The 23,548-nt window shown below is 37.1% G+C and overlaps 1 protein-coding gene across 1 annotated transcript in view; it reads left to right on the forward strand.

Moving 5' to 3' along the window:
* LOC134845946 (replication protein A 70 kDa DNA-binding subunit-like) overlaps positions 1 to 20,847 on the forward strand; it is a 38,548-nt gene extending 17,701 nt beyond the window's left edge. The window contains exons 7-12 of the mRNA XM_063863083.1: positions 1,713 to 1,897; positions 2,108 to 2,239; positions 8,258 to 8,432; positions 13,796 to 13,965; positions 14,293 to 14,481; positions 20,353 to 20,847. Of these exons, the coding sequence (XP_063719153.1) occupies positions 1,713 to 1,897; positions 2,108 to 2,239; positions 8,258 to 8,432; positions 13,796 to 13,965; positions 14,293 to 14,481; positions 20,353 to 20,427 (926 nt within the window). The 3' untranslated portion in view covers positions 20,428 to 20,847. The remainder of the gene's footprint in view (positions 1 to 1,712; positions 1,898 to 2,107; positions 2,240 to 8,257; positions 8,433 to 13,795; positions 13,966 to 14,292; positions 14,482 to 20,352) is intronic.
* The last annotated feature ends 2,701 nt before the right edge of the window (positions 20,848 to 23,548 follow it).

Below are 23,548 nucleotides of genomic sequence, written 5' to 3' on the forward strand. Positions count from 1 at the left end.
TTTAAGGACGGAAAGGATTCGAATAGTAAAAATTGAAGAAGGCATCTGCTACCAGTGTGATTACATTATCATCACCCCTCTATAGAGTAAACAATTTCAAAAAATTAAGAATATTTTTAAACCCAAGTTTATCGAAATATATTTTTAAAATGTCATGCCCCATGAAACAATATTTGCCGGATCATTCGCATGGAGACCATATCTTCAAAAATAGGAACCACACCGAAATACTGAATTTAAGTCCGGGGTGGCTTTCTCATAGAGTAATTTCGGATAAGGTACACCGTCTGTTCGGCAAAATTTTTGCGAACCCATTAGATCTATGAATCAATTTGAATATTTCGAAGCATCATAGCTTGAATAGCTTGCTTAGAAATACTTCAATTTTTTGCAAACTGATTTGCTCCAGGAAAAAACATGGAAATATTTAAAAATGTACTAGCTTGAATAGCTTCCAAAAGAATTTTTTTTCCGCAAAAATACTTGCTCCATATACTCGGCCGATGACGTTACTTAAATTATTTCTAAGTTTCATAGCTGGAATGGCTCGCTTTAAAAAAACTTTAATTTTGCAAACCGATTCGATCTACGAGATAACTTGAAATATTTAGCTTTTTGCGACACGATTCGGTCTTAAAAACAACTTGGATTATTTCAAGGTTTCATAGCTTGAAGTTTTTGCGAACCGATTTGGTCTGTTAATTAAATTGAAATATTTCAAAGATTCATAGCTTGAGGGGTTTGTTTATGAAAAACATGAACTTTTTGCAAAACGAATCGGTCTATTTTTCTGTCTAAGAAACAACTTGAAGTGTTTTGAATATTCATAGTCTCAATAGCGTGCTTAAAACAACTTGCGCACTGATTTACTCTATGAAACAACTCGATTTTTTTGCTTAAAAAAGTTTAATTTGGCTCCAATAAGAAAACTTAAACTATTTAAAACTATTCGCAATCGTTTTCTTTCATAAAATACCTTTCAATATATCCAAGTTTCTTAGCCTGAATAGCTTGCTCAGAAAAATGTTCGCGAACCGAATTAGTCTGAAACTACCTGAAGTATTTCATAGCTTGAATAGCTTCCTAAACAATTAATTGTTTGCGGACTGATTTGCTCTACGAAAAACTCGAAATGATTTTATATTTTATTGCTTGATTAGCTTCAATATGAAAATGTAAACGTTTGCCATCTGATTCGATTCATTTCAAAGTTTCTCAATTTTGAATTGCTCTCTTAGAAAAAGTGCAATTTTTTTGCTATCCGATTCTCTCTATGGTATAATGGTTATATAATGGTTCAAAATTTCATAGCTGGCTTAGAAGTTCTTGAACTTATCGCAAACTGATTCGGTCTTGAAAGAACTTGAAATATTCGAAGTTTCAACGCTTACATAGCTTCAATAGAAGTAAGTAAATTTCTCGTCATCTGATTCGCTACATGAAATAACTAAGAGAATATGTCAGAGTTTGATATCTGGACTAGGTTGCTTAGCAAGTTTATAACTTTGCGCCCTCCGATGGCTTGCAAGTTCTGACGGAATTGTCTGAGATTTAAAATGGCAGAATTGTCGGTGACCGAATTGTGTGAACGCGGTTGAAGTATCATCAAGAGCGATCCAGCTTTTGTCTTGAAATTTCCACTTATTTTTATGTATGGCCACTCTTCCGTCTGTCAGTCGATTGTGCGTTTAAGTTTGTCTTGTGTGATTTAGGCATCGTGCAGTCGTGCGAGGACTGTCAGGAGGTGACCTCGTCCAAGACGCAGAAGAGTTTCGTGAAGAGGGAGTTGAATTTACTGGACAGGAGTGAGAAAGCAGTCCGCATCACCCTGTGGGGTGGAGAGGCGGAGAAGTTTGTGCTGGATGAGAACAACCCCAATCCAGTTATGGCCATCAAGGTAGGCTACACCCGTGCATTATTAGAACATAACCACGTCCAAAAATGTTCATATAGTTCTCAACCAGTGAAGCAAGAGTGTTTCTCCTTAGAGAGCTGATCAGTTCGTATATTGGTTTTTCATTCTAATGCTCCGTAGATCCTTGTGCTCCGACGCAGAGCATATGTGGTCAGTTTTCTATTTTTTTATCATTATTTTCCTTCTCTCCAGGGTGCAGTGGTGAAGGACTTTGGAGGCCGTTCTCTGTCGATGGGTGTGTCTAGCAGCTTCATCGTCAATCCAGACATCCCGGAGGCCCACCAACTCAGCGGCTGGTTCTCAGAGGCTGCATCTACACTCAAGGTTGGTGAAATGAAAGATATTAAATCACAAACTAGGTTTTTCAAGAAATTACAGTGATACTTTATATCGCTTGTTATTTAAAGCGAAAACTCTATTTAAGTGACATTGTGGCATTTAAAGAAATGAGTTTAGATAAATGACCAACAATATCTCGTGAAAACAAACTTAATGGTATTGCAACCGGGTACAGGGCGTTAATTTTTTGATGACAGAATTGGCACATGGGAGGTTACGTGCTCCCATTGGCTTCATATTTACACCAGCCAGCGAGCGTAGTATTATATTAGGAATCATTTTAAAACCCAACTCGCAAATAAAAGTGCTCATTTTAAGTTATATTTCCCCTGCTTCATTGGTGGCTAATGTTTGCATAATTCCAAGCAACCCTGATGCAGATGCTCATTATACTCCTTGAAGTCGGAGGCTCGACTCCGGCACATGAGCAGCTTTACTTTTATTTGGTGGCACTTATTGCAAAGCATTGGAATATTAATTGAAACTAGCTGCTTTGTTTGCCTGGTTAGTAAATTTTCAAGTGAGCGTGGTGCAGATACCAGGCCGTTAGGCTCCTAGTCTCCATGTTGGAGGTTCGATCCCGGCAGATGGCAAAAGGGCTTTTTTCCAGTTCCCCCTTTCGAAATACCGAGTTTTATGTTTGTTTTACGTGTTATTACGGCTAAACGCGTGATGTTACGCCAAATTTCATTACATTATGACAACGTTAAATAGACTTTTCAAATTGAATTTGAAAGGGGGGGGGGACTGGAAAAGAGCCGGCAAAAGTTTTATTTCTTAAGGCTTTTATTTTTTCTTCCTTCGTTTTATTTTTTTTTGCCTTTTTGAGCTAATTTTAGCCGTTTTCTCCATTGTGTTTGCGAAATGCTTTGCCTTTGTGTAAGTTCAAATACGATGACTGGTTCTGTCTATTTGATTTAGAGGTAACGCCCGTGCTGGGGACAACAATTGTCTGGGTTCGAGGACCTGAACTTTTTTAAACTGATTTTCTGCTCTCTAAAAATTCAAGTCTTGGACTATCTTGCGTCTGATTAGTAACTACTTCAATTAAATCATTGAATCTTTTGGTCTTCATACTTTTTTAGTATATCAATTTGGATATATAGAATTGGCACGAGGAGATAAGGTTCATGCTTCGGACGTCAAAGGTAGTAGGTTCGAATCCTGTCAGGACTTGAGTTGTCGGCTTATTTTTGTCGGCTTAGTTACAGCACCACGAAATTTGATCATAATTGTTGCAAGAAACTTGATTTTGAAATTGCCTTTTTTGTTATATCGGAATATTTGCTTCTTAGTGAGTCGTTTGAATAAGAGAGAAATTTTTTATGCGTTTGGGTGGGGCAGAAAACCAAACTTTAAGTTTTAAAGCAAATTGACTTTTTTTTGCCCAATGGGTGTCTACCCAAGTTTTGTCGGCTTAGTTACCGTTTAGTACATTTTTTTTAAATAATGGCCAAAGGCAGGCGCGGATCTAGGATTTTTCCGAGGGGGGGGGCTGAATTTTGGAAAAACAGTAGCAAAAATTGAATTCAAAAATCAACAAAGATTAAACAATATTATACAGAAATGAGTCTGCAATTTTTGCGGCAAATTTGTCTATGATATAATGAACATTTGTTTCCACTTCTTTGTGGATATATATTAAAGCTAAACTAAATATTAAGGCGCCCTTTGAAAAAAAATTTTGAAAGAAAAAAACCTAAGTGGGGACCCTCTGGGTTGTGTCGGTGTCAAATTCATGAGGGAGAAAGGCATCCGCCCCCCCCCTAAATCCGCTACTGGCCAAAGGTAATTAATGCTGGAAATTAATTTTCTTGAGACTTTTATGAGTGTCAATAAACGCAGTCTTTACACAGGCAAAGCTTGTGTTATAGTATGAACTCTTTTTTTTTTCAATCTAAGTCGCAAATATTTCTGCGACTCAAATATTGTTGCGACAAAATGTGTTCATTTTGATCAATAGCCAGCTATTAAGTACAGCTAATGCTAAGGAGATTAAGACACTATTATATTACAAATAGCACTTTACCTTCAAGGTATCATAGATCTGTAGCGTAGAGGTAGGGAAAAGTGTTCCAACCGGGGCAGGGTCGGATGTTTTAATGAACTTTTTCGTATACTAGCTTAAAGGCGTTCGCTCTATAAATTAAGGCACGCTAGCTGGTAATTTAGTTTTCGAATTGACTGGTACTGCTAATGCGTCATAATTGGATTGCGTCACTTAGCAGTTATGTAGACTCATAATTGGCATGCGTCACTTAAGAAATTTTGTAGACTCAAAGTTTTACTCGTTCACTTTTTCACAGTAGGGTTATTGGTCGTATTTTTGCTTGTCTATAAGAAGTGCAACTTCGCCTCGTGCCAAAAGTTTCGGGTTCACATTTTCTTTTCCGTATGAAACGAAACATTTAAAAACAGCCACCTGCATGCTCAGAAAAATGACTGATTATTGATTCACGTTAAAGTTTAACAGCTTGAATAGCTTGCTTATAAAATTTTAAACTTTTCATGGACCCAATCGGTCTGTGGGATAACTTGAATTAAGGAAGTTTCGCAGCTTTAAATAGCTTGTTTATAAAATTTAAATTAGAGTTTTTTATGAATCTATCCAGTCAGTTTTTTTTTCAATTTTTCTAAGCTTGAATAGCTTGCTTAGAAAAAATTCAACTTTCCGCGAACCGATTTGGTCTATAAAATAACTATTTTGTATCTTAAACAGCTTCCTTCAGAAAACTTTACCGATTCACTTTAAAAAATGAGTTGAAAAAGCGCAAGTCTCATTGATAGCATAGCTTGGATACGAAAACTTGAATTTTTCGGAAACTGATTTGGTCTAATTTTGAATTACTTCACCACCCGATTTGCTCAATGAAATAACTGGAAATGTTTTACAGTTTCATAGCTTGAATAGCTTGCTTAAAAAAACTTAAACTATGAAATAATTTCGAATGATCTCATCGCTTGTATGGCATATAAAGAAAAACTTGAACTTTTTGCAATCTGATTCGCATTATGAAATAACTTGAAATATTTCAAAAATCTTTGCTTGAATAACTTGAAAGAAAGAATCTATTTTTTTGCGAAATGATTTGGTCTAAGAAACACTTGAAAATTTCCAAGTTCCTCGCTTGAATAGCTAGCTGAAAGAAACGTCATTATTTCGAAAATTCTTAGTTTCAATAGCTTGTTTAAGAAAAATTTAAAATTTTTTGCTAACTAATTTGCTCTAAGAGACAATTTGAAATTTTCCAAATATTGCTCGAATAAATTGCCTTGGAAAATTAACTTTCTGCAAATCAATTTGATCTAAGAAACGGCTTGGAATTTTTCGAGGTTATGGACGAAGAACGTTTTCGAAACGTTTTGGACGAACAAACAACTGGAAAGTTTTCAAATTTTCATAGCTTTATTAGAATACTTGAAGGTTTAGCTAATTGATTCGCTCTGTAACAATTTGAACTTTATGAAACTTTTACTGCTTGCATAGAGAAACTTCAACATTTCGCGAACGAATGGCTCTAAGAAATAACTTGAAGTTTTTCAAATTTTCATAGCTTTTTACATTTTTTAACATTTTAAAATTTCCTTGCTCGAAAAACTTTCATAAGAAAACTTCAATTTTTTGCAAAACGATTCAGTCTAAGGACCAATTTTTAAAAAATACACAGTTTCATGCCTTGAATAGCTTGCTTTGAAAAAGATAAAATTTTCTTGAACCAATTCGATCTTTGAAATAAGTTTTTCAAACTGATTCACGACCTGGTTAAAGATGAAATGGTCCAAAGTTTTAATGCTTGAACAGCTTGATCAGAACAACAAATTACATTTTGCGAGTCGGTGGAATATTGGAAACGAGCTTGTTAGTCCTTTTAATTTCCGAGATATGTCTTTTTTCTGATTTTTTAAAAAAGTTTTCAAAGCAATTACACGAATACTTGACAAAATTTGAAATTTTCAACCCTGAAATTGGCAGTTGTCAGGGTTCTCTCGGGGTTTCCAAATCTTGCGTCAAAATATGACTGCTCAAATCCTTTTAGTTTCTGAGATACGACGTTTTTACAATTATCTTAGATATAAAAAACTTATTAAAAGTTGAAGTTCTCAACTCTATGCTGTGAAGGGCTGTGAGGATACCCTCGGTCGTTGCTAATCTTGCATCCAAATGTGACTGCTCATTTTTCATGTTCCGAGATGTGACATTCTTATGATTCTTTCAGAAGTTTTCAGAAAAGTAATATTTAAAAAGTTCCATATCGCGCGTTAATTGTCCCAAAATGGCAATAGTTCGCGCTATTAACGCGTAAGCGGAGAGTTAATCCGTCTTAAAATCGTTCCAAATTGTTTGAAAGAAGCTTATTTGCCATAATTGATTTGTTACAAGGAGCGGAATCTATCCTTTCTTCTTTATATGGCGTGTGGGGGGATGATTTTCATAAAAAATTTCAAGTTTTAGAAAAAAAAACTTTCGTTTTATTTTAATACATTTAATACATTTTAATGTTATTACTGCTCCATAAAACCTTAAAAGAATGCGAGCAGTCTTGTTCTATTTGTTAATCAAGCTTTTGGTAGCTCTCTCTTACTTCGCTTCTTTAACTCCCCACCGGCGCACTCAAAATGCATTGGCAAGTAAAATACGTACAGTTCAGATTGTTTCCGAGCAGCAAGTTCAAAATGAGCTCTCTGATAATTGTTAGTGAAAGTGTTCTTATTACCGGGAAAATAATCTGGTATCACAAGTTTTCTGCCATTGATTAAGTTTTAATTAATTATCACTTTTTTTTTTGTTTTTAGAAGCTTGCTTTCAAATCGTTTAACAAAAAATTTTTTTGCTTACCTTTTATGACGTGAAATTTGTTAGCGCACAGTTTCTGACCTTTTTAAAGTTCGTTGACGCTTTTGCATCTGTATGTTAGCATAAGAAAACTATTGTCTGTTTGAATAACTATAAATAAGTGAAAGAAACACAACGCTGTTTTAAAAGTCGTTGAACGTCTGTTTAATTGCGTTCATTGACTCTTTTCCAACTGTCAGTTGGCGATATTATTGTTCCGACTTTCGATACGAAAGTAACGGAATTTTTGTGCTCGGGGTGGGTTTTTTTTCTTCAGACAAATTTTGACTTTTTAACTAGCCATTTTTGACGGATTTTTTTAATATCATTCAAAAGGTATTGTTGTCCTGATATTTCACCTGTGATCATTTTTCGTAAAGTTATGAGGGTTTAAAGATTACCATTTTGGCGAATTTGGGACAATTAACGTTCGATATATTTCGCGCTATTAACGCGTAAGCGGAGATTTAATCCGTCTTAGAAATCGTTCCAAATTGGTTGAAAGAAGCTTATTTGCCAGATTTGATTTGTTACAAGGAGCGAAATCTATTCTTTTGTAGTTTATATGGCGTGTGGGGGGGATGATTTTCATGGAAAAAATTCAAATTTTAGAGAAAATTTTTGTTCATTTTTTTTACGTTTAATTTGTTAACGATATTTATGTTATTACTGCTCCATAAACCTTAAAAGGCAGTCGGAACATTCAAGGCTTCGCCCTGATACGAGCAGTCTTGTTCCTTTTTGGGTTTGTTTGTCCTCAATGAGGTGTAATTACTGCTTTTCACGGCATAGTTTAAATTGAACATTTTAGAAACCCATTTAGTTGCCATTCAATTCTTTCAGCATTCAAAAGGGGTCTTGCTGTGTTTTTACTCTACTTATGGATTTTTGACGATATATCCCAAATTTTTTCTAAAGGAGACTGCGCAGAAAAAATGCAACTATTTAACAAAAAGCCCTTACACGGAATCTCTGGTACGCTTTCTCAAAAATTGCCTGCGTCGCAGCTCTTTGTCGCACTAGTCTTTTAGTATATCGGTAGATTTCGAATCTGTCCCCACTTGGCGAAAATGCTAGATCTATTCCTGAATGTAGTTAAATATTAATGAAGATTAATATAAGGGATTGTAAAGAATGGGTAACGTGTTCGTTCGTGTGTGTTGGATTAGGTGGAGAGTGTGTCCAACATGGCCGGGGGTATGATGGGGGGCAGTTCACAGCTCATGTCCATCGAGGATGCCAGGGAGGCCAGACTGGGCATGGGTGGGGACAAGGCAGACTACTACACCACCAAGGCCACTTTCGTCTTCTTCAAGAAGGACGGAAACAATGTACTATACCCAGGTAGAGTCCTTTCATCGCTTTGAGAATTAAACCAAGTAAATTTTAAAATTTGATGCCTTGTTACGGCTGCTTGCGTTGCTTACGCTTGCGAGTAGCAAGCGATATCAAACTGGAATGTAGACTTTATTTCTAGTTAACAACTAGTTCAACAAAATCAGTTGAATCAGAATACCTGTCAACAGATTGTTTTTGAGCATGTCTCCAGTTTAAGTGGCCGTTTTATTCGAATTTTTGTTGGTGGTTGTAAATCAACTCTTGTTTTGAGTTTTCTTTTTTTTCGGCTCAAATGGTTTCGGCTAATGCATATCTGTTTAGTTGCCTGGAAGTTCATTGTTTGAAGCGCCAATTTTTGAAATTGCTACTGCTTATATAAGGGCAGGTGGGGGTTGTGGGCGTAAAACTTGAATTTTTTTACTCAATATTTTACAGCTCAATTTTGTTTGTTTTTTCGGATCAACAGTCATCTGCCCAAGTTTTGTTTACTAAGTATCCTCTTAATTACCCTAAAGAAAACTCGATTTCAGAAATTTTCTAACATTCAACATGAAACTTATTAAATAGTTTCATGTTGAATGTTTGAATAAATCGCCTTTTGTGGAAGACCTTCTAAGTTTGTAGAAGGGTTTTAGAGACGGGCGTTGTATGTTATGAGATTCCACGTCTTCAAGGACTCTCCGAACAACACATTGCTCATTTCAGACTCCTAGGTGAAGTTCCTGGAATTTATTTTCAACATTCTATCCTGCAACATTCTAACTCCCTTAAGCTTCCATCCACGATTTGTACTGCTTCATTCGACTGCCACTACACAATAAGTTACCTCGCCAATTTAAGACCCCTTCTCCCTATCCGAAGAAGAAGAGCATGTCGAACGAGCAACCGACAAACGAAGGCACCCCAGGCATCGGTGCTCCCATATCAATGACAGCAAAGAACTACTATCCCAATATTCTCGAACTCGTCTGGGCTTCGAACGAAGATGCATCGAGGGTTGTTAATGGTCTCAACAAACAGTCTCTCGTTTGTCTTCTCCGCGAATCCATATCTCAACTCAAATTGGGTCTCAATACAGAGTACTCACTGAGTGATACCGTCCAGTCGCTGGCCTCAGATGCGAATCAGTTGAAAGCAGCTATACCGAACATCGAATCAACAATCTCTTCTCGGTTCAAAGATGCGTTTGAAAAAATTTCGACTAAAATTCAGAATACGAAGTCAGATTCTGGAGCGAGCATAAGTCGCCCAGTGGCGGCATCTACGCCAGCCTCCCGAAACAATGACAGGAAGCCATCCGACGATTCGCACCTCTTCCGAATTCGCATAGACGGTATCTCAGAAATTGAAGGAAAACCATCGCACGAAGTTATCAAAGAAGAAACAGCGGCTGTTGAGAAAATCTTCGGATATCTCACAGAACCACTGACGATTTGGAACATGAAACGACTCGGGTCATTCAAAAAAGATAGAAATCGACCACGAACTATTATAGTAACACTGCCACATGTTTGGGACGTTCGTAAAGTACTTTCGAAAGCCCCTCTTCTGAAGAATTACGTCAGCAAAGTCTACCTATCGAAAAGCCTCAGTCACCCAGAAATAGTCATGGAAAACGCGATTCTGAAAAAACGACGAGAGCTCATTGAGTCCGGAATTCCCAAAGAAGCACTCAAAATACGATCACTGAAACTGCTCAAAGACGGTGAAGTTGTGAACATCGAATCACTTACCGACCAAAGTACTGCATGACTGCACACAGACGTATCATGCATCTCTGTAACTATTTTCAATGTGCGAAGTATACTTGCGTATGAAAGACGTCTCGCTCTATCTCGTGCGATACTTTCAGCTAACCCCGATTTTATCGCTTTGACCGAAACTTGGCTCACTGAAAATATTGCGGACGCAGAGATCAATTTACCGAATTATTCCCTAATCAGAAAAGAACGAACCACAAACCGCGAACTCTCTAAACATGGTGGCGTACTTCTAGGTATCAAGAATATCAGATGCAAAACTCTCAACCTCAGTCAATTCTGCGACAACACGGACGACTTTGCTGCCTGCAAGATTGACTCCCCCGGCTATTCCTACATTATGGGAGTGCTCTACAATCCACCAACTACAAGCAACTACAGATGGCCATTGAACAAATGGAGCAATATTCTCGCAGCTCTCGATCGCTTCATGAAGGACGAACACTCGCAATGTGTCATTCTGATGGGAGATATCAACCTTCCGGGAGTGAACTGGAGTTCTTTCCACTCGAACAACGACTAAGAAAGTGACGTGCTCCGATTACTGGACATGTACAACTTAACAAAATTAGTTAACGTCAACACAACTTCATCAAATACATTGGATGTCGTCCTTGCCAGCAACGACTCACTGATACTATCGGTGTGTGTCGATGAAACAATAATGAATCTTTGCAGTGTCAATGATTGAATGTTATCGGACCACAAACCAATGTGCATCAAACTACAATTCGGAAGTCTCACGACTCTGGCTCCTATCAAGAAACGAAGCTATTCCCTAGCCGACTATGAAAAACTTAATGCATTGATACTTGAATATCCTTTTACTGGCGCCTGTTGGTCTAACCCCAATGTATTACTTAAGAACTGGTATCAATGGCTCTCCCCCCTCTTGGATATGGCAGTGCCCTACAAGACAAGGCACCGCTGCAACCTTCCTCCTTGGGTCTCGCCTCAAACGTCGCACTCGATGAAAAAACTGGAGACTCTCCGCCGCAAATATTTTTCGAAACCAAATGACAATATTCAGTTGAAGATAACTATCCTCGAAAAATCAATTGAGTCTTCGACTGAGATTGATCAAGCAAACTATGAAACAAGTCTAGCCAATCGTCGTAACACATCGCATCTGTTCAAGTATTTCAAGTCATTGCGCAAAAGCAATCCAATTCCCTCTTCGGTCAACTGGGGCAGTGTTACAGCAAAGACAGAATTTGAACAATGCCATTTATTCAACGAATATTTTATATCCGTTTTCAGCACCGACACTGGTCAGTTTATTGAAGATCGTACCCATGAGATAAAGATTCAAGATATCGATGCATCTGAGAGAAAATTCATACAAATTCTCAAGCAACTTGATATAACAAAATCACGCGGCGATGATGAATTGCCTCCAGTACTCTTCAGAAACAGTAACATTTAGCATTCTCTTGCACAACTGTTTTACAAAATAAAGCAAACTGGCATTTTCCCTGATACTTGGAAAGAAGGGAGAATTAGTCCTCTTTTCAAGAAAGGAGACAGATGTGTCGTGTCAAATTACCGGCCTATTTCGTTACTCGATATCCCATCATCAAAAATATTCAAAAAATGTGTTTTTGACGAACTCTATGAGTTTGTCCGTCCACTCATCCCCGCATGTCAGTTCGGTTTTCAGAAAAGAAAATTAATTATATTACAACTTATCTGCTATCTGGATGAAATATTCAACGCTGTCGACGATCCAGATAAGACTGTTTCAGCTGTGTACCTCGATTTCGCGAAAGCCTTTGATAAGGTTTCGCACTCAGAATTACTGAGTAAATTACACCGTATTGGCATAGGTGGGAACCTATTCAGAGTCATCAAGAGCTATTTAACAAATCGCAAGCAAAATGTCCAATTAGGATCTGTTAAATCCTCACTACTGGAGATAACTAGTGGTGTCCCGCAAGGTTCTCTACTAGGACCTCTTTTATTTTTTATCTATGTTAAGGATTTACCTGATGGAATCTCAACTCTGCCGTATATGTTTGCCGACGATAGCAAACTCCTTGATATTTTGAAGAGAAACGCCTACTCGCCGGCTCAGGAAGATCTACAAATTTTGGAACGTTGGTGTACCGCAAACTCAATGGAGTTTAATGCTTCGAAATGTCACATCATGACATTCGGCGCCAATTCGCAATCACCTGCACTGAAGCTGAATAACATCTATTTGGAACAAAGTCGTAGCGAGAAAGACTTAGGGATAACAGTTTCCGACACGCTAAAATGGACTTCCCATGTTCAGAAAGTCTGTGACAAAGCAAACAAAGTGTTTCACATGGTCAAACGAAAAGTGTCTCGTCTACTACCATATCAACAAAAACTTCATCTATACAAATCAATGGTTTTACCGATCTTGTGTTACGGTAGTCCAGCTTGGTGTCCGTCTAAAACCGACATGAGAACCATTGAGTCGGTTCAACGAAGAGCTACAAACTGGATATTAGATTTCAACGATCTGTCATACAAAGAAAGACTCACGGCATCATTGAACTTACTTCCCATTTCCTTATATCTTCAAGTTATCGATTTACTATTTTTCTCTCAGCTCATCAATGGCGATTATATGATAAACTTAGATCATTACCTCTCATCAACACCAGCATCACTGTATGCCACCAGGTCGTCTACTACCTTGCGCTATAGTTCAAGAAAAGTGCGGTTGGACATCAGCAGAACTAATTTCTGGCATAGAGTACCAAGACTATGCAACTTACTGCCTGATTACGTGAACTTTCATCAATACATTGGACTAAAGTCTCGCCTATTGAAGTTCTTCTGGTCCTACGTCAATAACAATTTCGATATTCAGAACACTTGCTCCTGGTGTTTTGCCTGTAACTGTAATTCGTGTCGCAATGTTATTCCTCGTTGATTTATGTTTGGGGCTCACACCCCTTTAATCTCATTGTAGATTATAAAGTTTTATAATAATAATAATAATAATAACGTAATATATCTCGCAATTTTTTGAAATGCATAGTTTATACATAATGTGGCTTTATGCTTTGCGATTCGTTCCATTCAAAGTTAGTGTGGATGCTTTCAGTTTGTTATATTCCAAATAATTACCTGCAAAATAGAGTATTTGTATTTGGTGCCACTTTTTATGAACCACATTGACAATTTATTAGCTTATGTAGCTGCTTTATTCGTGACTGTTTGTCGGTTGTTAAGCTTGCATGGCTGAGTGTATAGTGCGTCAGACTCAAAATCTCTTGATTGCAGTAGGTCGCAGATCGAAACGTAGACCTAGTCGAGCTTTTGCTATTTCGTGGCTTATTTCTTCTTATTGCACTTTCTCTTTCTAGAGCTGCTTTTTTGTCGTGTTCTCACAAGTGTTTGCGAAGCGCAGCTTTGCCTGTGTCAAAAAAGTGTCAATCATAAATTGTTCTAGAAATTCAAAGAGCCTTAAAGGCATCCGTTTTTTTGAAATTCGAAAGGAGATTTTTTCAAAAACAAGTCAGTGTTTTCTTTTGTTTACTTTCGTTCATTGACTCATTTCCATTTGTCTGTTGGTTGTTTTTTAAACCGCGTTGTTTTACCTTGTTACCGTTTCCTTTTCTTTCAATTCTCTAGGCTGCAAGACGTGCAGGAAGAAGTTGGTGGATGAGGGCAATGGGTTCTACAGGTGTGAGAAGTGTGTCTCCTCTTCCCAGGAGTTCAACTGGCACTCGGTCGTGTCCGCCAACATCGCCGACCACTCCGACAACCTGTGGGTCACTCTTTTCAACGAGTCTGCGGAACTGGTCAGTCACTACAACTTATACTATTGTACTTCTAAATAAACTTCTACTTCTGTCGCCTTTTTCTATTTCGAGCTCTCTCAAAACTTCAGAAATTTCGAACTCTCTCAAAACTTCCGAAAGCTTTGACTTAATTCCGCGCTTGTTTGACGGGTCAAGCTCTCTCATGTTGCAAAATAATGAAGTCTATGTCAAGGGTGTCTTAGTAGAATAGTACGTTCCGTTGGTCTTTGCTGTCGGATTGCCAAGTAAGTAATAAATTAATTAGCGCTTAATAAGCCATAAGACTGTTCTTCTCTTCTTGGAAAGTGTTTTGGATTGTGGCTTAAGGTGTTGGCAACTGACATCAACGAGTTGGGGAGACTGAAGCAGCTAGAGAACGAAGGGACAGACGAGAGTGCCTCAACACAGTACAACAAAGTGTTCTCAGAGGCCAACTTCAAGTCTTACCTCTTCAAGATCAGAGTCAAAATGGAGAGCTACAATGACGAGACAAGACTCAAGAGCTCAGTAGTCCAGGTACACACATGCATACATACACACACACACAACCCTAAGCTGCAATAAAGCGCGTCTTTGTCATCCACCTTCAACGACCGAGATCATGACTAACTATTTTTCACGGTATTCGATTGCACCGAAAATTTAGCTTGAGAATACGCACTAATATACTTATCCAAGTATATTTGTTCTTTGTACGCAACCTATAAAATCTCGGCATAAACTTGAATTTATGTGTTGTAAAGGAGGACTTGAGGAGACTTGATAGTATGAACTCTCTTTTTTTCCAACCTAATTCGCAAATATTGTTGCGACAAAATGTGTTCATTTTGAAAGTGTTCATTTTGATCAATAACCAGCTATTAAATACAGCCAATGCTAAGGATATTAGCACAGACTATTAAGAATAATGAACGTAGTGAGTCTCTTTTATAGGTCTTGCTGATTTTTTTTTTCAGGAAAAGTCTCTGATAACTACAGATGTGCATTCATAAATATTGATGCCTTTATGAATGCACATAGGTATATATGCACTTTTTGAGTCCATTTGAAGTTCATCTGCTGAAAGTGACGTAAGTAGCACTCTCCAAATACGAACATGAAAATGGTGTGAAAAGTGAACGATTTCTACTTTCGAAATTGGAATTTCATTTTCAGATTTCCAGCGGAATAAAAACATTACATGTTGATCTAGTTTTCTCAAGTTGGGTTAATGTTAGCAAAAAAGCGCCAGTCATAAATTGTTTTCGAAATTCAAAGAGCTTGCATCTATTTTTTTGAAATTCGAAAGTTGAGATGTCAGTGTTTGTTTTTGTTTACTTGCGTTCATTACTCTATTCCAATCTTCGATTGGCTATGTTTATATTACAAATAGCACGTAAATTTCAAGGTATCATTGATCTGCAGCGTAGAGGTAGGGAAGGAGACCTGCATCAAAATGAGAGGGTTCGAACCTGGGCAGGGTCGGATGTTTTTTTTTGAACTTTTTCCTATACTATTTAAAATGCGTCCGCTCTTATTAAATTGAGGCATGTTAGTTGGTAAATTTCTTTTTTTTTCAAATTGACTGGTACTGCGAATGCGTCATAATTGGCTTGCCTCACTTAGCAACTATGTAGACTCGAAATTGGCGTGCGTCACTTAAGAAATTTTGTAAACTGGAAGCTTAACTCATTCAGTTTTTCCCTATAACGTTATCCGTCATATTTTTGCTTGTGTATGCGGAGTCCAACTTCGCATCTGTGTTGAAATATAGCCTGCTTAATTGTTCAACCTAAACTAAATACGAGTGGCACTATCATCTAAACCAGTTGAATGCTGACGAAAAAGAATCTCTAGGCACAATTTTACGCCTTACACTTTTGCAGCTGGCAACAAGTAACACCAACTCTTTCTAAGTTTCTACTTACACAAGCAAAACCTTGTGTTATTCTACGAGCAGGTTTTTTCCACGCAAAGTCGCATGTCTTATGTTGATTTTATGCTAGTCTATGCATATAATCGGGCGCTAATTGACAATCGATATGAGGATATCAATGCAGGCATTTTTTTTCTTAAAACTATCTGAAAGAGATTGGTGTAGTAGAGGTCGAATGAAAAAAATGTTAAACGTGGTAATTCAAAATAGATTGATGTACTAGAGGTTGAATGAGAAAGATGTTAAAACTGTGATTCACATTAGGTTCCAATAGTTTACGCAGTAAAATTGGGATTCGTATAACTCATGCGCGCTATGTTTGTTTTACGTGTAATTACGGTTAAATGCGTGATGTTACCCTGTAAAATATGAAGAACAAATCTATTCAGAATTGTCGATTTGTTCACCACGCCAAATTTCATTGCATTATGACAACGTTAAATAGACTTTTCAAAATTGAATTTGAAAGGGGGGAACTAGAAAAGAGCCGGCAAAAGTTTTATTTCTTAAGGCTTTTATTTTTTCTTCGTTAGTTTTTTTTTTGCCTTTTTGAGCCAATTTTAGCCGTTTTCTCCATTGTGTTTGCGAAATGATTTGCCTTTGTGTAACTTCAAATACAATGACTGGTTCTGTCTATTTGATTTAGAGGTAACGCCCGTGCTGGGGACAACAATGGTCTGGGCTCGAGGACCTGAACTTGTTTAAACTGATTTTCTGCTTTCTAAAAATTCAACTCTTGGACTATCTTGCGTCTGATTAGTAACTAGTTCAATTAAATCACTGAATCTTTTGGTCTTCAAACTTTTTTAGTGTATCAAGTTGGATATATAGAATTGGCACGAGGAGATAAAGTTCATGCTTCGGATGACATAGGTAGTAGGTTCGAATCCTGTCAGGACGTGAGTTGTCGGCTTAGTTACAGCACCACGAAATTTGCTCATAATTGTTGCAAGAAACTTTGCTGAATTTTTTTTGATACTTGGTTTTGAAATTGCATTTTTATGTTATATCGGAATATTTGCTTCTTAGTGAGTCGTTTGAGTAAGAGAGAAATTTTTTATGCGTTTGGATGGGGCAGAAAACCAAACTTTGAGTTTTAAACCAAATTGACTTTTTTTGGCCCAATGGGTTTCTACCCAAATTTTATCGGCTTAGTTACCGCTTAGGACCTCTATGACATAATGAACGTTTGTTTCCACTTCTTTGTGGATATATATATATATTAAAGCTAAACTAAATATTTAGGCGCCCTTTGAAAGAACTTTTGGAAGAAAAAACCTCTGAGTTGCGTCGGTGTCAAATTCATGCGGGTGAAAGGCATCCGCCTCCTCCCCCCCCCCCCCTAAATCCGCTAATGTCCAAAGGTAATTATTGCTGGAAATTAATTTTCTTGAGATTTTTACGAGTGTCAATAAATGCAGTCTTTACACAGGCAAAGCTTGTGTTATAGTATGAACTCTTTTTTTCCAATCTAAGTCGCAAATATTTCTAAGATGCAAATATTGTTGCGACAAAATGTGTTCATTTTGATCAATAGCCAGCTATTAAGTACAGCTAATGCTAAGGAGATTAACACACTATTATATTAAAAATAGCACTTAAGCTTCAAGGTTTCATGGATCTGTAGCGTAGAGGTTGGGAAGGATACCCGCATCAAATTAAAAGGGTTTGGACCTGGGCAGGGTCGGATGTTTTTAATGATTTTTTCCTATACTAGTTAAAATGCGTCCGCTCTTTAAATCGAGACATGTTAGTTGGTAATTTTTTTTCAAATTGACTGGTACTGCGAATGCGTCATAGTTGGCTCGCATCACCTAAAAATTATGTAGACCCATAATTGGCGTGCGTCACTTAAGAAATTTTGTAGACTCAAAGTTTTACTCATTCGGTTTTTCCCGGTAGCGTAATCGGTCATATTTTTGCTCGTGTATGCGAAGTGCAACTTCGCCTCTGTGTCTATGATGACGCTAATAAACGCCTGTGTTATGTATAAAGTCGTTTTTTCGATCTGATTTAAGACTTTTGTGATCATATAGGTGATCAGTTTTAGTGTACGTTCATCGACTCTTAATAAATGGAGGCAACATACAGTACACTAAAACTGATCACATATATGATCACACGACTCTTAATAAATTGGGGCAATATACAGTACACTAAACTGATCACATATATGATCACACAAGTCTAACATCAGTTCGAAAAAAACTATTTTATTCATAACACTGGCGTTTATAAGCTTAATCATAGACACAGAGACGAATTTCTAGAACAATTTATGATTGACACTTTTTTTTGATAAATTAACCCAATTTAATAAAACTGGACCAACAAGTAAATGTTTATTTCGCTGAGTAATCGGATAAATAAATTCCGTTTTCGAAATTAGAAGTAGATTCACGTTTTTCGAGATCTTTTACACTTTTGCTGTTTGATAGTGGATTTTCCCTTCTTTTGAACAAACGAAATAAACTACACTTAAACAAAAATCAAACCGCGAAATATTAAATTTGAGCCGGAACAAAATTTTTGTCTCATCTTGAAAAAAGCTTCATGACCGTTATAAGACTCTACGTTCAGCGACTGTTAATAAATTGGGGCAATATAAAGTGGAGTCTTATATATGTCGTGATGTTTTTTCATCATATTTTGATCATACTGAAATTAGATTTCTCGAGTTTTTACGCTTCACTAGCGTTTAAGTCTCAGAAGAAATCATTTCCTGTGTTTAAAGGAAGACAAACTCCATTATTGAAAGTTTTGAAGGTGACGGAGAGCGCGATCGGATTCTAATTTCGAATAAAGGTTTATTTTTCAGCTGAACAAAAACTTGACCTATTGATCTTGTTTTCTCAAAATGAGTTTTTTAGTGTTTTGAAATGCATAACTTATACATATTTTGCCTTTATGCTTTCCATTTTAATACATGCTAAATTGTGTCTTTTATATTTGGTGCTACGTTTGCTGCATCGAATTGGCAATTTGTTAGCATACGTAGCTGCGTTGTAGGTGGCTTGTTTTTGGGGACTATTAGCATCCGTGGCTGAGTGGTTAGTGTGGGAGATCCAGATTTGGTATGTCGCAGTTTCGAATCCGACACGTAGCCGAGTTTTTGCTAATTGGAGGCTTATTTATACTTTTTCTTATTCTACGCGATAGAGCTGCTTTTTGGTCGTGTTCTCGCAAGTGTTAGCGAAGCTCAGCTTCGCCTCTGTTTATTTTTGTTTTGCTAAATAGAGAGTTGATCATTTGGGCTCAATAAGCCAAAATATCCTAAATGACATAATTTTTTTGGTAAGTAACGCTATTGAAATAATTATTTTTGACCTGTATTATGATATTATCATTTGCACGGAGGGATCTAGGCTTTTCTCGAAAGGGTTGGCGAATTTTCAATGAAAAAATTCTGAAATTTTAAGTTGATCAAAATGATTTTCTGGGCTCTCTTAAAACACCAAAAGAGACCCAGAAAAAAAATTTTGGCACTTTTTGGAAGGTTTTGATCGAAAAGTGCGTAAGGCGCCTTTAAAAAATTTCTGGGAAATCTCAACAAAACACTGCAAAAGTATCGGGTAATCGTCTTTTTAATAGTGAAGCTAAATGAAGAACTATATAAATGATCTTAACGAAAAAAAGACAATCTGACCTACCCTTAAGGATATTGAAGTGTAATAAAATTACGAATGTCTGACATTGTGTTTAATTAATGTGCCAGTAACATTCTTGTGGAAAAACTAAGCGTATACGTTTTCCGATTTGAAAAAAGTATCCAAAGTATCTGCATGGTTGCCACGGTATCAGTGCCAGCAAATTAATATCAGGGCCAAAGAAATTCGCTGCTTTTGTTTAATAAATCAATGTATTTCGTGACAAACTGGCAGAAAAAAGTGAAATAGTTTCAGAAATTGAAGCGATAAAACTTCAAAAGCTTAAATTTTTTAATCAGTCGATGCGAGAAATTAATTTTTGAAACATTGTTCTGAGCGTATTATTAATTCAGTGCCCGGCATTCATTATTGTCAAAGCTAGCATTTTTCGGATACAGTGGCCACCCTGGCCTGGAAGCTATATCTAGCATAGTAAATTGTCTTTTTTTTTAACCATTGGAATAGAAAGTTAGTGCATAGAAGGATATCTTTTGAATTTAGTGATGCCTTGGAGTATCTTCTCCTACTTTGTCCAACTTAGACTTAGACTAAAGCGTCAAGTTTTTGTTTTATAATTTAAAGAAGCGTTCGGAAGAGATTGAAACGACCTAATTTGCAAAAAAAAAGTGCGAAGTTAAACAGAAGTTGGCTTTCTTGACGATTTTTTGCTTGCAGATTGTTTTTGTTTCTCTGAATAGCTTCTGAAGCTTAAAGATCAGTTTAAAGATTTCATTGATAGTATATTGGACTATTCTAAAAACAATAAAACTGTAAGACGCGAAGATGTGAGTCTCACCTGTTAACTCTGTCCCCTTTCCTGTTTAGGTGTCGCATGTGAATCCAGTGGACCACGCCCATAATCTGCTCAAGGAAATCGAAAAACTCTCGCTGAGAAAATAACTGTCCCAATGTAAACTTTGAACTTTGCTTGACGGCTTCGTCTCCTTTTTCCCACACGAGATGCAATAAATGCGAAAGAATGCTCGGCGAAATTATTTATTAGTTTGCGTTCTGGCATTAATTGAGCTTCATTTTGCGAATTCATTTACTGGAGGAATGCAATAAGTGAAATTTTGACTTGAGAGGAGAAAAGGCGAACGAGCTCCAAATTGATTCTGACTTTTTGATGTTACTTGTTTGAAATTGAAATTAACTTAATGTGAGATGGTCGCTTTTGTAACAGTGTCATTTATTTATTCAGCTGATAGTGCTAAGTCTTAATGTTACCTGGCTAATATAGTGAGATTTACAGTTGATTTATTTGTGCAATTCAATTCATCTTGCGAGTCTTTGATGGAAACTAAGAAAAAACTACTCGAAGGTTGTTTTGTCGCAATCATGAGAGAATGTCCCTTGCCACGTAAACCCTAAACTCCCAACAAATCCTCCCCACTTACCCCGCAGACCTGTGTTTTGCACCGGTGGATGTCACGGAATTCCTCAACCTGCATACAGACAAGCTCAACCTCCCAACGTGTGCTAATAACTAAACGAACATGAGAGAGAGAGAGAGAGTCCCGAGAACATGATTTCGCCAAATACCTAAAATGTTATGTCAATATTGCTCCTTTGTTATTCAACGGTCAAAGAATTGGCTGCGAGTTCACCTGAAACAACATGAGAATATTTTTTTGGCTCTGAACTGATTTGCAATACTTTTTTTTGGTCATAACTTTTTGTGCGAATCTTGTTTAAATCCAGGGGGGGGGGCGGATCTAGGTTTTTCACGAGGGGAGGGCCGATTCTCGAAATATTTTCAAACACTTCGTCGATTTTTTTGTAGGTTAACTAAATTGATTTTCCGAGCTCTCCCAAAGCACTAAAAAGACCCTGTTTCGGGCAATTTTTTTTGGCGTTGGAGGAAAAATTTAGAAAAAAAAACATGCTGAAAACATGCGTTTTTAGTCACTTTTTGGAAAATGTTGACAAAAAATCGCCTTTTTTCGGAGCGCTTCCCCGTCGAAATAAGTATGTTTTGGCGCCAAAGACGCCCTCGGAAAATTTGGGGGTCAGTCAGTCTTAAATGAAAATTTCAGTAGTACAAGGGTCATCTACTTCTTGTGCGCATGAGAATCACTTTTACGTACAGCGATTAATATAGTTAAGCGCAAATCAAGTGTTGTCTAAAACCAAAGTTTTGGTAGGGTTTAAAATTAGGAAGGACTGCATAAATTATGGTGCGCCCCAAATGTTGCGATGGGTTAATAACTTCTAGAACAATTTATGATTGACACTTTTTTGATAAAATCAACCCTATTTAATAAAACTGGACCAACAAGTAATAGTTTATTTCGCTGAGTAATCGGATAAATAAATTCTGTTTTCGAAATTAGAAGAAGATTCACGTTTATCGAGAACCTTACCCGCGTGCTGTTTGATAGTGGAGTTTCCGAGCTCTCCTAAAGTACTGAAAAGACCCTGTTTCAAGCAATTTTTTTTGGCGTCGGAGGCAAAATAAAGAAAAAAAAACATGCTGAAAACATGCGTTTTTAGTCAATTTTTGGAAAATGTTGACTAAAAATTGCCATTTTCGGCGCGCTTCCCCCTCAAAATTAGTATGTTTTGGCGCCAAAGACGCCTTCGGAAAATTTGGGGGTCAGTCAGTCTTAAATGAAAATTTCAGTAGTACAAGGGTCACCTACTTTTTGTGCGCATGAGAATCACTTTTACGTACAGCGATTAGAATAGTTGAGCGCGAATCAAGTTTTGTCTAAAACCAAAGTTTTGGTAGGGTTTAAAATCAGGAAGGACTGCATAAATTATGGTGCGCCTCAAATGTTGCGATGGGTTAATAACTTCTAGAACAATTTATGATTGACACTTTTTTTGATAAAATCAACCCTATTTAATAAAACTGGACCAACAAGTACTTGTTTATTTCGCTGAGTAATCGGATAAATAAATTCCGTTTTCGAAATTAGAAGTAGATTCACGTTTATCGAGAACCTTACCCTCGTGCTGTTTGATAGTGGAGTTTCCGAGCTCTCCTAAAGTACTGAACAGACCCTGTTTCAAACAATTTTTTTTGGCGTCGGAGGCAAAATAAAGAAAAAAAACATGCTGAAAACATGCGTTTTTAGTCAATTTTTGGAAAATGTTGAATAAAAGTTGCCATTTTCGGCGCGCTTCCCCCTCAAAATTAGTATGTTTTGGCGCCAAAGACGCCTTCGGAAAGTTTGGGGGTCAGTCAGTCTTAAATGGAATTCTCAGTAGTTCAAGGGTCACCTACTTTTTGTGCGCATGAGAATCACTTTTACGTACAGCGATTAGAATAGTTAAGCGCGAATCAACTTTTGTCTAAAACCAAAGTTTCGGTAGGGTTTAAAATCATGAAGGACTGCATAAATTATGGTGCGCCTCAAATGTTGCGATGGGTTAATAACTTCTAGAACAATTTATGATTGACACTTTTTTGATAATATCAACCCTATTTAATAAAACTGGACCAACAAGTACTTGTTTATTTCGCTGAGTAATCGGATAAATAAATTCCGTTTTCGAAATTAGAAGTAGATTCACGTTTATCAAGAACCTTACCCTCGTGCTGTTTTAAAGTGGAGTTTCCGAGCTCTCCTAAAGTACTGAACAGACCCTGTTTCAAACAATTTTTTTTGGCGTCGGAGGCAAAATAAAGAAAAAAAACATGCTGAAAACATGCGTTTTTAGTCAATTTTTGGAAAATGTTGAATAAAAGTTGCCATTTTCGGCGCGCTTCCCCCTCAAAATTAGTATGTTTTGGCGCCAAAGACGCCTTCGGAAAGTTTGGGGGTCAGTCAGTCTTAAATGGAATTCTCAGTAGTTCAAGGGTCACCTACTTTTTGTGCGCATGAGAATCACTTTTACGTACAGCGATTAGAATAGTTAAGCGCGAATCAACTTTTGTCTAAAACCAAAGTTTCGGTAGGGTTTAAAATCATGAAGGACTGCATAAATTATGGTGCGCCTCAAATGTTGCGATGGGTTAATAACTTCTAGAACAATTTATGATTGACACTTTTTTGATAATATCAACCCTATTTAA

Source organism: Symsagittifera roscoffensis, chromosome 5 (assembly GCF_963678635.1).
Source record: "Symsagittifera roscoffensis chromosome 5, txSymRosc1.1, whole genome shotgun sequence".
In the NCBI taxonomy this organism is placed as follows: Eukaryota; Metazoa; Xenacoelomorpha; order Acoela; family Convolutidae; genus Symsagittifera; species Symsagittifera roscoffensis.